Genomic DNA, 12,851 nt, shown 5'->3' on the forward strand with positions numbered 1-12,851 from the left:
GGCATCCCATCCCTGTGTAGCTTTTTGAATATCTGAAACATTTTCAAGAACCTGTAAATTTGCACTCACAACATGTAATAACTCACATTTGCCTGTGCAAATCTGTATGTGCAATAATGCCAAAAAAATTTACAAAAGGGGCCACCTTGAAAATTTGGCTCTAGGAGTTTTTCTTTTTGCATTTAACCAGAGTTTAGGCAACATAAAGACTAGTGAACAATTGTTGCTGTTGTATTGTCATCCTAGCAGTGTCTCCAATGCTGACAAATGGCTAAAACTGCTATCTGCAAGCTCAAGAGAAGCATTTCAATTGAAAACTCTGGATCATATCTTGCAAACCTTTGCTCAATATAGGAGTCCAAGTAGTCTTATTTGCAGCTTTGCCAACTCTTGTGATTTCTTTGAGAATTTTCAGATATTTGGAATGTTTCTTAAAGCCACAGCTCTTGGAGTCAGGTGATTATGTAACAATCTTGCCTTTTTTTTTTTTTCCCTTTTTGCTTTGTTTTTTTAAGTTTCTAGACCTTATGGTTATGGAGAAGAGCTTAGGAAACTTTAAAGGCTGAAAGCCAGAAGACAAATTAAAAAGAATCCCAAGTTTATTATTGTTTAAATCTCATGATTTTTAAGCCAGTCTCATGATTTTGAGGGGGCGTGCCTCATGACTTTTGAATGTTTGGCCTTGGCAGTAACGCATTTAGCTTTTGTAACGTATGGAATAAAGGCTTGCTCAGTCCAAAACTCCCTACATTTATAAAACTGTGAAATTTATGTAGAGAGAGACTTGCTTATGTACAAACTTTCAAAGCATTTCACTGAGCAAAATGGAGAAAGTTCTCTTTTAAAAGTGCATCTATGTGTGGAAGCCAGGAAATCACTGCTATGTATTTATCAAACTGCATTTTCTGACATTCTCACTGTAAATGTAAAGATCGCAGTGTTTTCTGTTCCTTGGAAATCATTTATTTCTCCACATGTTATTCTTCAGTCCTCCCTCCCCCCCCATAAAACTTATAAAACAAAAAGAATGAACATTATTTCTTGTTTGAACTTCTGTTCACTGTCTAATGAAGATCAAAGGAAACTACTGTCATGTTGTAAATTCTAATACTGTTGTTATTTATGGATTTTTCCCTTTAGAATAAAAGCAAGCATACATATTATTTCAGAAAAAAATAACTTCAGTTTTGCTCATTTTTATTAGATTTTAGTTACTTTTCTCCTCTTTCATACTTTTACGTGAAAAACATGCGAGAAAATTATTTTAATTTCCAGTATTATAAATGGATAAGAGAATTTCTAATAATATAAATGAAGTCTCGAGGTAAACATGGAATAATGATGAGGCTCTGTGAAATATGACATTCATTTTCATCACTCAATAAGGGCTTCACAACTCATTTGAGGTCTGTAAGTTTCATGTATTAAGATCCAGGCTTGAGATGAATGCCAATGTCCTACTATGCCCACTTCTTTTTTGTAAAGTTTCATAGTTTCCCTGGCATGATAAATAACTCAAGACAGAGAATCAAAAATGTATACTGTAATACACATATATAGGTACATACACAGTACAGTACTCCTGGGGGAATTCCGCACCACTGCACAATTCAGAATTTGCGCAGAATTAATGTTCCGCACAGAATTTCATATTTTCCCTGCAGAATTGGGGCTGCAGAGCTGCTGCTGTCCATTAGGGACCACTAATGGGCGCTTTGCTTGAAGTGAGCAGAGCGCCCAGCCCAGCAGGGATATAGGCTCTGCATGCTTTGGGTGCCTGGCTTGATCCGCATCAGCTCAGGGACAGGAGAGGGCCTGGGAGACCCAGCTTTGACAAAGGGTGAGGAAGGGCAGGGCCACACTACATCTCCCGGTGGGACAGTAAAGAAGCTGAGGGAAGTAAACGTGCTGAGTGGAGGGAGGCTGCAGGTGTCTGGGCCGGGGAGGGGGGGTGGTGCCCCACGATTGGGCTCTGGGAAGAGGGGGGTGACTGTTTGGGTTCAAGGGGGCCACATGTAACCCCCTCCAGCACCTCCCAGCTGGAACTGGGTTGTCATAGGGGTTTCTTTAATGCTGTACTCCTGGGAGAATCTTTTTTGTTGTTGTCTGTATTGTTGACAAACATTTTGAAATAAATTACCAAAGTAACTGAAACTGGAGTGAATATAGTGTGTTATTTTGACAAATAAAAATTGTGCTCAGAATTTTTAATTTTTTTGATGCAGAATTCCCCAAGAAGTATATACAGTGCAGTATACACACATCAGAAAGAGAGACACTGTTTACACATTTACACACAAATACATATACACCGAAAGAGAGGGAAAGTGTGAGGTATATAGAGAACATATATATGGGGGGAGAGAGACAGAGAGATTCATATAAACCCAGATATGTGGAGATGATATCTATGTAATAAATTATAGAGCCATGTGATAAACTAATTTATCATGCATCTCTGTTTCATAGGTAAAGTTCAGGTCACATTACTAATCTCTCCCAGCCCCTAATCTCCCCAAAGTAACTTCAACTAAAAAAAAAAATAAAAAAATCAAGCAACCAGAAAAATATTTTTCATTCTCCCCCCAATATGTGGGCTTCTCCTCCTCCCCGCAAAAACAAACAAAACAAAAAAACCCTCCAGCGGCCCAGGATGGGCAAGACTCATTACTGGACCTGTAACACGTTTTTTATACATAAAAATGTTAGTTTTAAAATCCTATATCTCAGAGTCATGCAGAACTACAAATAGCAGCTTTTACAGGGTTACAGATAGGCTTCCCAACTGGATTCAAAGTTCACAAGAAATATATTGTGATATTTTATATACACCTCTACCCCGATATAATGCTGTCCTTGGGAGCCAAAAAATCTTACGGCGTTATAGGTAAAACCGCATTATATCGAACTTGCTTTGATCCACCGGAGTGCGCAGCCCCGCCCCCCCCGGAGCACTGCTTTACCGTGTTATATCCAAATTCATGTTATACCGGGTCGCGTTATATCAGGGTAGAGGTGTATAAGGAAAAGTTATTTCAAGTCATTTTTAGAGGTTTCCATGACTCCCTCTGAGACCTGAGCACTTGGTCTCATGGTAAATAAGGCTTTACGGGTTTCTAAAAAACATATTTCTATCTGTAATGTATGTGGGGCATAAAGAATAAATACTGGTGTGGTATGTTTTGGGTGACCTGGATAGCTTACTTGTGTCTTTCTTACTGCTGAGAGATGTAAATTCCTACACTCAGGCTGATAACACTTTTACAGCACTCCACACCATCATGTAATATTTCTTTGTATAATGAGAAAGAGAGAGAAATGGGTTGAGCATATAAACACTTCAAACCAAAGTCTGAAGTGAGCTCCAGAGCAGATTCTGACCTCAAAATGCCCTGCCAGCAGCCCCTTCCATTTAAAATCACAGGGCTTTCAACACAATCTCAGCTAACATTGTATAAACAGTGAGAGAGGCGTACTCAGGAGTCAAATGTGTGTGCAACTATAACTACTTTATAGTCATTAACACAACACCATACATTACAAAAAACAGTGGGCCTCATCCAATGCTCACTGAAGTGAATTGGAGTCTTTCCACTGACTTCAATAGGCACTGGATAAGGCTCCAAATGTAAGAGTATTCAGCAGAGTACCACGAAGTCTAACTTTTCAGGGCCAGTTTCTGCAAATCCTTCCTCACACAAGTAGTCAACTGCACTCTACTCCAGTGAGTGAAAAAAGCTTCCAGGAGCAGGGTTTTCAGGAAAACCCCTTAAATCGCTAGTGGTTCTGAAACTCTTCAAAATTGGTATTGTTGTATAGCAGCCCATTGTTTTGGAATCAAAAAGCAATCTACTCAAAATGCATTAGAATATATACATAAAAGAATTACAAACATCTTGTTGTTTGAACTACTAAAATGCCCTTTGAACATCTTTTGTAGTTAGCTTTTATCAAACCTTCAGTGTCTGTGGCTTATATAAATGCAAATGTTAAACTTCAAGTGATCATTAAATAGGGCACAACATTTTAAAAGTGCTCTGTTCAAAACCCTTGTATGCATGAGATTTTGGTGGTTTTCCCTACTTTCTCCCACTAACAGAGATAACCTAGTACTATATTATAGCCCTAATTATTTAAAGAAATTATGATGTTATAACACATACCTGCATTTAATAGAGGTAAGCTGTCTTTACCACTTATGCCTTCAGGTCCTGTACATTCACACACCAGTGCACACTACAAAAGAAAAGATGTAACACTTTGAAAGGAAACATAACCACAAATGGAATTTTTCAGAAGTTGCTGCAAAAGAAATGTAAAACAGTTAAATATGAATGGCCTTGGACAAAATATTTGTGATGAGCTATATTTCCAACCCTACCTGTTTTGTGAAGCGATTTTATTTTTAATTACTAATTTGCATTTTCCCTGTACAATTCAGTTGTAATATTTAATAATAGGTTGTAACACTGGAGTCTCTGTACAGAAGGCAGCAAAACATGAAGGATTGTCCCAAAATGAAGTAGAAAGAACTTTCCAAAAAGGCAATAGCAGAGTAGAAAACAATTTTTGATGAGTTATAGAATTTCAAAGGAATTTCTTTCAAGGGCTACACTCAAAATCACAGCAGGCAGGCAGGCAGCATTTAGTACAAACGCAATTTTAAATCAGGGTTGGGGGGAAAAGGTGGGAATTTTTTTTTTTTACTGTCCTCTTTTTGACATCTCTTTCCTCACTTGATGATTTCATCTCTTAGCACTACTTACTTTTACATAATCTTCTAAACCATTTTTAATGGCTCCTCTTCTGGCTTCACACTCATGTATAATTCTGAGCTCTAATGTTTTAAGAAAGCTATATTTTTAAATCTTGTCAACTGTTTTTTTTTTCCTTTCAAAGGCAGCACACCAGCTTCTGTTGTGTTCTTGCATTTCTTTTGGGTCTAAATCCTAAACAGACAGACAGACAAAGCACATAACTATGCTTTGCATCATTCTGTTTAGTGCAGAATAAGATAGAAGGAATCCTTCCTTCACGTGTTGGAAAGACTGACAAAGTATTTTGCAGTTTCTACTGCAACAGTAAGACAGTCATAGCCTCTGGAGGCTGCTGCCACGCCCCCTTTCCACAGGAGGTGGGACAGAGGGCAAAAGGATTTATATAGCAGCAGATATTCTGCTCTCATCTCTGCCTCTTCCATAGCCTTTCCAGACGTGGCCCTATCTGCCCCCCATGCTCTCTATTGCAAGGGGAACCCCTATGTATCAAAGCTCTGTACCATGCAAGTAATTCTGCCCTTCTACACAGCAGAACCACATGGGTTACATTGGCAAGAGAGTGTCTGCAGCCAAGGAGTCAGTGATTAGTATAATAAATTCTTGTTCAAGCGGACTATTTTAGTATTTTCCCCTTCTATTTTGGGCTAACCTTGCACTTAGTAAAACATTCAGGGCTTAAGATCAGGACAGAAATCTCTACTAATGCTAGTAATTCCTCACCCTACTCTGAATTCTGAATGGTACTAACAGCCAGATCCTCATGTGAACATCTGGTCGTAGGAGGGTTGTGAGTGTACTGTGAAAAGGTTTGTGAGCAAGGGGGGAGATGATGCCCTTTGGAGGTGGTCTGTTTTGTACCAATCAACATCCCAGATCTGGGGTTGGCTACCAGTTTCCTTCTGCCTGAATGTGCAGACTTTCAGCATACTGAATATTACACTCAGTTCAAAACTAATTGGTTGGGGGTATTTCAATATATTGATGAGGAAGTAGTGCAATTTCCTCAAAAATGTCTCTGGAATTGCACCCTCACCTGTTTGCGCACACAAACAGGAAATTGGGTAACTGTGTCTCACTTAATTTAACAAATGCATTCAAAGCCCACTGAAACTATGGCTGTAACAAGCTTACAGTGTTCTTCTGTCAACCCACCCCATCAACAAGTATTGGAACCCAGCAAGGAGAGACCAATTAATTCCTGCAGGCTCACTATGGTTGATATAGCTCATTAACCTCAACTAAATAACAGGGCTTGGAGATGAGGGGAGTGGTCCTCTCACAGCAGAGGAATTTAAATTGTAGGGCCAAGCTGCACCAAGAGAGGAATAGCCTGGGAAGGCAGCTTGGCCTATAATTCAACTTATGTATTTTGTGCTTATTAATAAAGCCAAACCCAAGTTTTGACCCATCACAACACTAGTGCCTCATACTACATTCTGACAGCTCTCAAGTAGTGGTTAATTATGGTTGATTGAGGTTTAAATGAATACTTTTGTTCTAACAAACCAGAGGGGGAACGTTTGAGAACAGAGTATCACTTGGCACAGCTCTATGCAAATGTATTTTGAGTTGAGAGAGCTGAGCACACATATTGTACTTCATTCCAGAGCTGATTTCTCATTTAGCTTTTTTGAATAATGAGAACTTAAATCCCAGTGTGGTATTAGTAATATAGGCATCTAGCACCACTGATCATTCTAATTTAATTTGTGCAATGAGCTGACTGATTTCATACCTTTTGTCCCTGCACATCTGTTGTGATGTGGTCTACTTCCCCCACTTCTATCTCCCCCATCTTCACAAAGCTGACGTCTATGGTACCAACTGTCTTTCCACCATCAGAAGTTCTGAAACCAAAAATAATTAAAATTAAAAAGTATTCTTCAGCAGCCTCTCGTCACTTCAATATAAATATTCATGTCAGTACACATTTGCTCTTCTATTCATTTTGTAGCCGCTTTCATCTGTATTAAACTCATTTTCTACTACCATAAAGTAAATGGTAACAATAGGACGGCAATGTATTTGTCCAACACGGCTTATAACAAGGAGAACTTTGAATATATTAGTTAAAACTCTAGATGGGCAAGTGCTGTCTAAAAGAAGATTGAACTCTTCCACAAATACCATGAATGTTTTAAATATTCTTCTGACTAGGGGCAGGTCTACACTTAAAAAGCTACAGCAGCTCTGCATGCCACCATAACACTTTAGTGAAGATGCTACTACACCGATGGGAGAGCTTCTCCCATTAGTGTAATTAATCCATCTCCACAAGAGGCAGTAGCTATGTCAACGGGAGACCAGCTCCCATTGAAAGAACACGGTCTACACCAGGGATTAGGTCAGTATAATTACGTCACTCGGGGGCATGGATTTTTCACACCCCTGAGTTATGCCGATGTGAGTTTGTAGTGCAGACCTGGCCTAGGGTACTTCTAAGAAAACTCTATTACACATTGTGCCAATGCCCCATTTTATAATCTACCAATTTACTGCACACATCAATACTTTGGTTTGGGGGATTATGAACGGTGAGAAGAATGGAGGACGCACTGTTGGAGAGCTGGGTTTTAAGGAGAGGAAAGGAACTTGGAGGATGAAAAGTGAAAGACTATTTCAGGTGTAGGAGGCAGCATGGTAAGAGGCATAAAATTGCAAGCAGTTAAAAGAGAGACTGGGAGTTCCATAGTAAGATGAGCAGATTGGGAAGAGTAGAGGGAATGAGGGGGAGAAATGACCAGGGTATTTTTAGTAAAAGTCATGGACACGTCATCGACGACAAACAAAATTCAGGACCCGTGACGGTCCATGATTTTTACTAAAAATACCCAACTAAATAGTAGCCTTCATATTGCCTTCAAATACATCTCTGCAGTCATTTCACTCCCTCAGTCCCTCTACAAATCCCAATCTTGGGGCAGCTGCTGCTGCGGGGGAGAGGGGGAGGGAGGAGGAGAAGAGGCGCCCCAGGGGGCTGCCGCAGGGTGTGTGTGCGCCAGTGTCACCAGCTGCCGGGAGCCACCGGACCAGCAGCTGCTCCGGCTGCCCCAGGGACCACTGCCGGGAGACACCAGAGCAGCAGCTGCTCTGACCAACCCAGGGACTGCTGCTTGGGCAGTCAACAGGGCCAGCTGCCCGGGGACCACTCGAGCAGCAGCCAGTGCGGCTGGCCCCAAGCCGCTCCAGCAGTGGTCGGTGCGGTTGGCTGGGGGCCACCCGAGTGGCTGGCTGCAGAGCCACTCCAGCAATGGCCGGTGTGGCTGTCCGTGGGGCCACCTGAGCAGCTGTCCCCTGAGTCAGCTGCTTGGGCAGCCCTGGGGTCAGCCACACTGGCTGCTGCAGAAGTGACTGAGGTCGCAGAAAGTCACGGAATCCGTGGCTTTCCGCAATGGACACGGAGACCTATGACTGTATAGGTGAAAATGAGGAGCTTGAATTTGTTATGGTATGATAAGATATAGGAAGGCACTGGAGAAGGGGCTATATGGTTGGCATGTTAGGAGAGAATAACTTAAAAAAAAAAAAAAAAACCTAGGAGCTTTTCCTTGCACCTGTACAGAGCCCCAATGACTTCAGCGGGACTTTGCGCTGTTCTCACACGTATCCTTAATTTTACACACTATGAAGAGTCCCAAAAGAAGTCGATGGGCCTACTCAGAGTGTGGAAAGTTTAGCACATGTGTAGGTCTTTTCATGATTATGGCCTTGTTCACCGTAGTTATTTGGGATATTTTCCTGTTCCGACAATACAGTCTTAAAATGTAGTGACCTCTGTGGTTTAAGATAAATGTTTACTTATTGGTACTAGCCACTGTTATCTAAAATTGAAGACATTTAAATGTATATACTCTGACAATAAAGAAATACAATTTTTTCTAACATAAGCTTTGTAAAATTGTATATAAATCTTTGTGTGGTATATATGTGGGGTGTTGTTTGCTACAAACCAAGTGCACCAAACAATAATAAAAAACAAAACACACACACAAACAAACAATTCAGCAGCTCAACACACAAGCAACCCTAGATTAACTGACAAGTGAGCAAGCAACGGGGTGGAGATTGGTAGTGAAGAATCAGGATTTCAGGTTGCCATGGATATTTATTATCAACAGTACATAAACAATTTTAAAATTTATGAAAAATAATTTGCTAGTGTCCTTTTAAAAAACAAAAGGTAACAGTAGTTTAATGGATTCATGTCAGTTCCCTCTGTCCTTTGAATTACTACAGACTACAGCTTTGACCTAATTTTTCACCTCTTTTCTCTTTCTTGTGTCACAATTGGCACAGGTAGAGCAAGCTCCAGTACTCAATAGATAAATCAATCTTTGAGGAGAAAGGGGGTATGCCATACAAACTGCTGTTGCCAGGTCATATATACCCCTTAAAACTTATGTATCACTTCAGGTGCAACTGGTAAAACACTGACAGTTCACAACAGTTTAATGCATTTTGATCAGCATGCCAAACTTCTGTCACATTACCAATTAGCCTTAAATATTTAACCAAGAACTTCAGGCCGTGATGAATTTAAGCTTTTCTGTCGCCTTGGACTGAAACTAAAATGTAAAAGTAAAATCTTATGCTCACTCTTTGTAGGAAATAAAATTTCCAGGCCAAAAAATAAACCTGCAAGCATATTTGAGAATGTATTGGTCACAACAGGTCTGATTCTACCTACAAAAGAAATGCACTTAATAGAATGAAATGAAAACACCGAGATCTTGATACTCTGGCCCACCTCCTCCCCTTTTTCATCTCCTCACAGCAAATAGAAATGTTAAATCACAATATGAAAACAAATCATATTTTTGAATGCTACAGGCACACAAATCAAAAAAGCTCTATAAATGTCCAGGGAGAAACCATCATTAGTTGTGTCAGACACTGTGAATTTAAAGTACCATTGGTACATGAGGGTTTTCAGACAGACACGCTATGCATTTAGAACTCAAACACAAAATATTAGATTAAAATCTTGCCTGGACAGAGAAAAATAAAAGAGAGAGAAATGAGGCATTAAAATAAACAAACAAGAAGTGAAAAAGACCACAGATCCCACCTATATTAGGTTAAAACAACTGATTGTTGATATTTGCTTAAGTACTAATGAATTAGTATGCCCTGTATTCTATATATGTCATACTGTGCATAGAATAGAGATATATACATACACAATCAAATAAAGAAGAATTAGAGGGAATTTCCCTACTTTGGTGTGCTTTATATTGCATTTACACTAGTAGTTACAATACTAACTTGTTAATCAGCAACAGTGTGCTCACAAGATACAAAATGATGACAGTCCCTGCCATAAACCACTTACAATCCAAATGACAGAAACATAGAAGATGAGATGCACCAGAAACCTACAGGAATAATCTGAGTTTCTTGCATGCACGCACACAGGGCCGGCTCCAGGCACCAGCCTACCAAGCATGTGCTTGGGGAGGCACCTGGAGGGGGGCGGCGCTCACCCGGGGAGAGCGGAGCCGCAGTGGGCTTGCTGCCCTCCCCCGGCGCTCCAGCCGGCCGGGGAGAGTGGGGCCGCGGCCGGGCTCGCTGCCCTCCCCCGGTGCTCCAGCCGGCCGGGGAGAGCGGGGCCACGGCCGGGCTCGCCGCCCTCCTCCTGGCACTCCGGCCGGTCAGGGAGAGCAGGGCTCCGGCCGGGCTCGCCGCCCTCCTCTCGGCGCTCCGGCCGGCCGGGGAGAGCGGGGCCGCGGCCGGGCACACTGCCCTCCTCCCGGCGGTCCGGCTGGTCGGGGAGAGCGGGGCTCCGGCCGGGCTCTCCGCCCTCCTCCCGGCGCTCCAGCCGGCCGGGGAGAGCGGGGCCCCAGCTGGGCTCGCCGCCCTCCCTGTGGTGCTCCGGCCAGCTGGGGAGAACGGGGCCGTGGCCGGGCTCGGCGCCCTCCCCTGCCGCGCTCCCCGCCGGGGGGAGGCTTTTTTGCCTGGCGCAGCAAAAAAGCCAGAGCCAGCCCTGCACGCACACATGCAAACACTTCTATAAAGAGGGTGAAGATCTAGCAAACCAGAATGGGGAATGCATTCCATGCTTATGGGAAAAAGGCACAGAAACAGGAATGGGAGAAGGAGATGAACAAGCCTTGGAGACTGGCAATCCTGGCTAAGTGGAGGGGACATAAAGGCAATTTGTATGAGATGAGCTCCGAGATGGACACTTGTCTTGAACATAGGTAAAAAGAAGTTTAAAATCCATGTTGGGGAGCATGGGATGTGAGTGGAGACAAAGGATGAAGTGGTCTGATCAAAGAGAAAAAAGGTAAGTTTAGTGTCTGTGTTTTGGATGGACAAGTGAAATGATAGATGTGTCAGGGACTCCAGAGATGAGAAAAGGGGGGGGGAATCAAGATGGGAAATAATCAGCGCATGGATGAGTGTTTTCACTTTGGGGGCAGAGAGGAAAGGTTTGGATATGCCTTTGCTGTTTCCTGTTTGGTGATATAACTCAAGAAGAGTTATTCTCTTGGGCCTGGTTAGACTAGGATTTAAAGATGTGATGTCAGCATGTGCTAACACACACTTGTAAAAGGCTAGTGGAGACCAGAAGAAAGAAACCAGCTTAGAATGTGTTAAAGGTCTTGTCTACATCAGACTCTTACCATGTTACACATGCTAACATCACACTATTAAATTCTGGTCTAGACAAAGTCTTGGTATTTTGGCCTAGCCAAAACCAGGATGTGGTGTAGATCTCACAAGAATTTCTGGACATCTGAGAGATATTTGGAAGTTGGGCTATGTAAGAAACAAGGATATATGTTGATAAGCATCTGCACTTCTGTATACTTATTCAAATTGAAACACAGAACCTATATGGAATCTCTGTAACCCCTTGGTAAAAAAGTACTACTTTTACAGACAACCACCATAACAGAGAACGATAAATAATCAAGGATTTTCAGAAGTGACCAGTGATTTGGGTTGCCTCAGTTTTAGGGTCTCCAGATTGAGACACCTTAAGGGGACCTGATTTTCAGAAAGTGCTGAGTATCCATCCAAAAATCAGTGGTCACTTTTCAAAATCTTGGGCAAATAAATAACTTGCATGTGTATTGTGCCTGTCATGTTGCAGAATGAAACTTTTCAAAATGAGGGTCTAAAAAGAATAGACACAAAGAATCGTTTCACTTCCAGCTCCCTCTGGGATGAAACACAGTAACTATATGACAGCACATAGCAGTCCTAAACAAGGAGACAGAAACAGAAGTAAAACAAAAAGCTGTATCCAAGTTAAAAAAAAAAGAAAAAGAAAAAAAGAAAAAAAAAGAGGCAGCAATTTTAATAAGCAATATGTGACTACCAGAGTTGAAATTTTGCAAAGACCCCATTAACACCCCAATTCTTGTGTAAGTTATGGGGATATCTTTGTCTCTTTTAACAGATAATGCTTAACAGTGTTCCTTACCACAAGGCTAGGGCTTGGCTTCACAGCTCATTCACAAAGAAGTGTGTCACTTTGGGCTTGTCTACACTAGAAAGGTTGCCATTTTAATTATACCAGTATAGTTAACTAGCAAAACCAGTTTGGGAAGCCAAATAAGCTACAGTGATTAAAAAAAATAACCCACATCCCAAACCAAAACAGCTATACTGATATAACTTTACTCGTGCAGACCAGACCTTAATGAGAACCAGAACCACTTCCTGAAATAGCCCGAGTGGTGCCAGAAACCTTTAGCTATAGAAATATTCACACAATATGTGCGCTTTCTATTTTGTGATATTGTCAGACTTTTCACTCAAATATTCTGGAGCAAAGCATTCTGAAAGCTTCAAAATTCACTTACGATGAAGGTCACTGAACTTGTGAATTCTGTGATTCATCAGCTGCAGATATACAGATAGATCCAGTGCTGGTCTACGCTACAAAGTCAGGTCAGCTTAACTACATTGCTCAGGGCTGTGAAAAATTTCGACCCCTGGTGTATCGATCGATCGCCACAGCATTGATCCCCGGTAAGTGGAGACATACTCTAATTCTCTGCTCGTGCCACCCTTGGCTCCGTAGTAGGTCAGAGTGCCAGCTACTGATAACCAGAACACAGT

At 41.7% G+C, this 12,851-nt stretch overlaps 1 protein-coding gene across 3 annotated transcripts in view; it reads right to left on the reverse strand.

Moving 5' to 3' along the window:
* The window catches only part of INPP4B (inositol polyphosphate-4-phosphatase type II B), a 301,350-nt gene that overhangs the window by 173,189 nt on the left and 115,310 nt on the right, over nt 1–12,851 (reverse strand). For all 3 annotated transcript variants that reach the window (XM_034771368.1, XM_034771367.1, XM_034771370.1), the window contains 2 exons: nt 6,514–6,625; nt 4,164–4,236 (listed from right to left, as the gene is read on the reverse strand). In XM_034771368.1, the coding sequence (XP_034627259.1) occupies nt 4,164–4,236; nt 6,514–6,625 (185 nt within the window). The remainder of the gene's footprint in view (nt 1–4,163; nt 4,237–6,513; nt 6,626–12,851) is intronic.

Source organism: Trachemys scripta, chromosome 5 (assembly GCF_013100865.1).
Source record: "Trachemys scripta elegans isolate TJP31775 chromosome 5, CAS_Tse_1.0, whole genome shotgun sequence".
Lineage (NCBI taxonomy): Eukaryota > Metazoa > Chordata > Testudines > Emydidae > Trachemys > Trachemys scripta.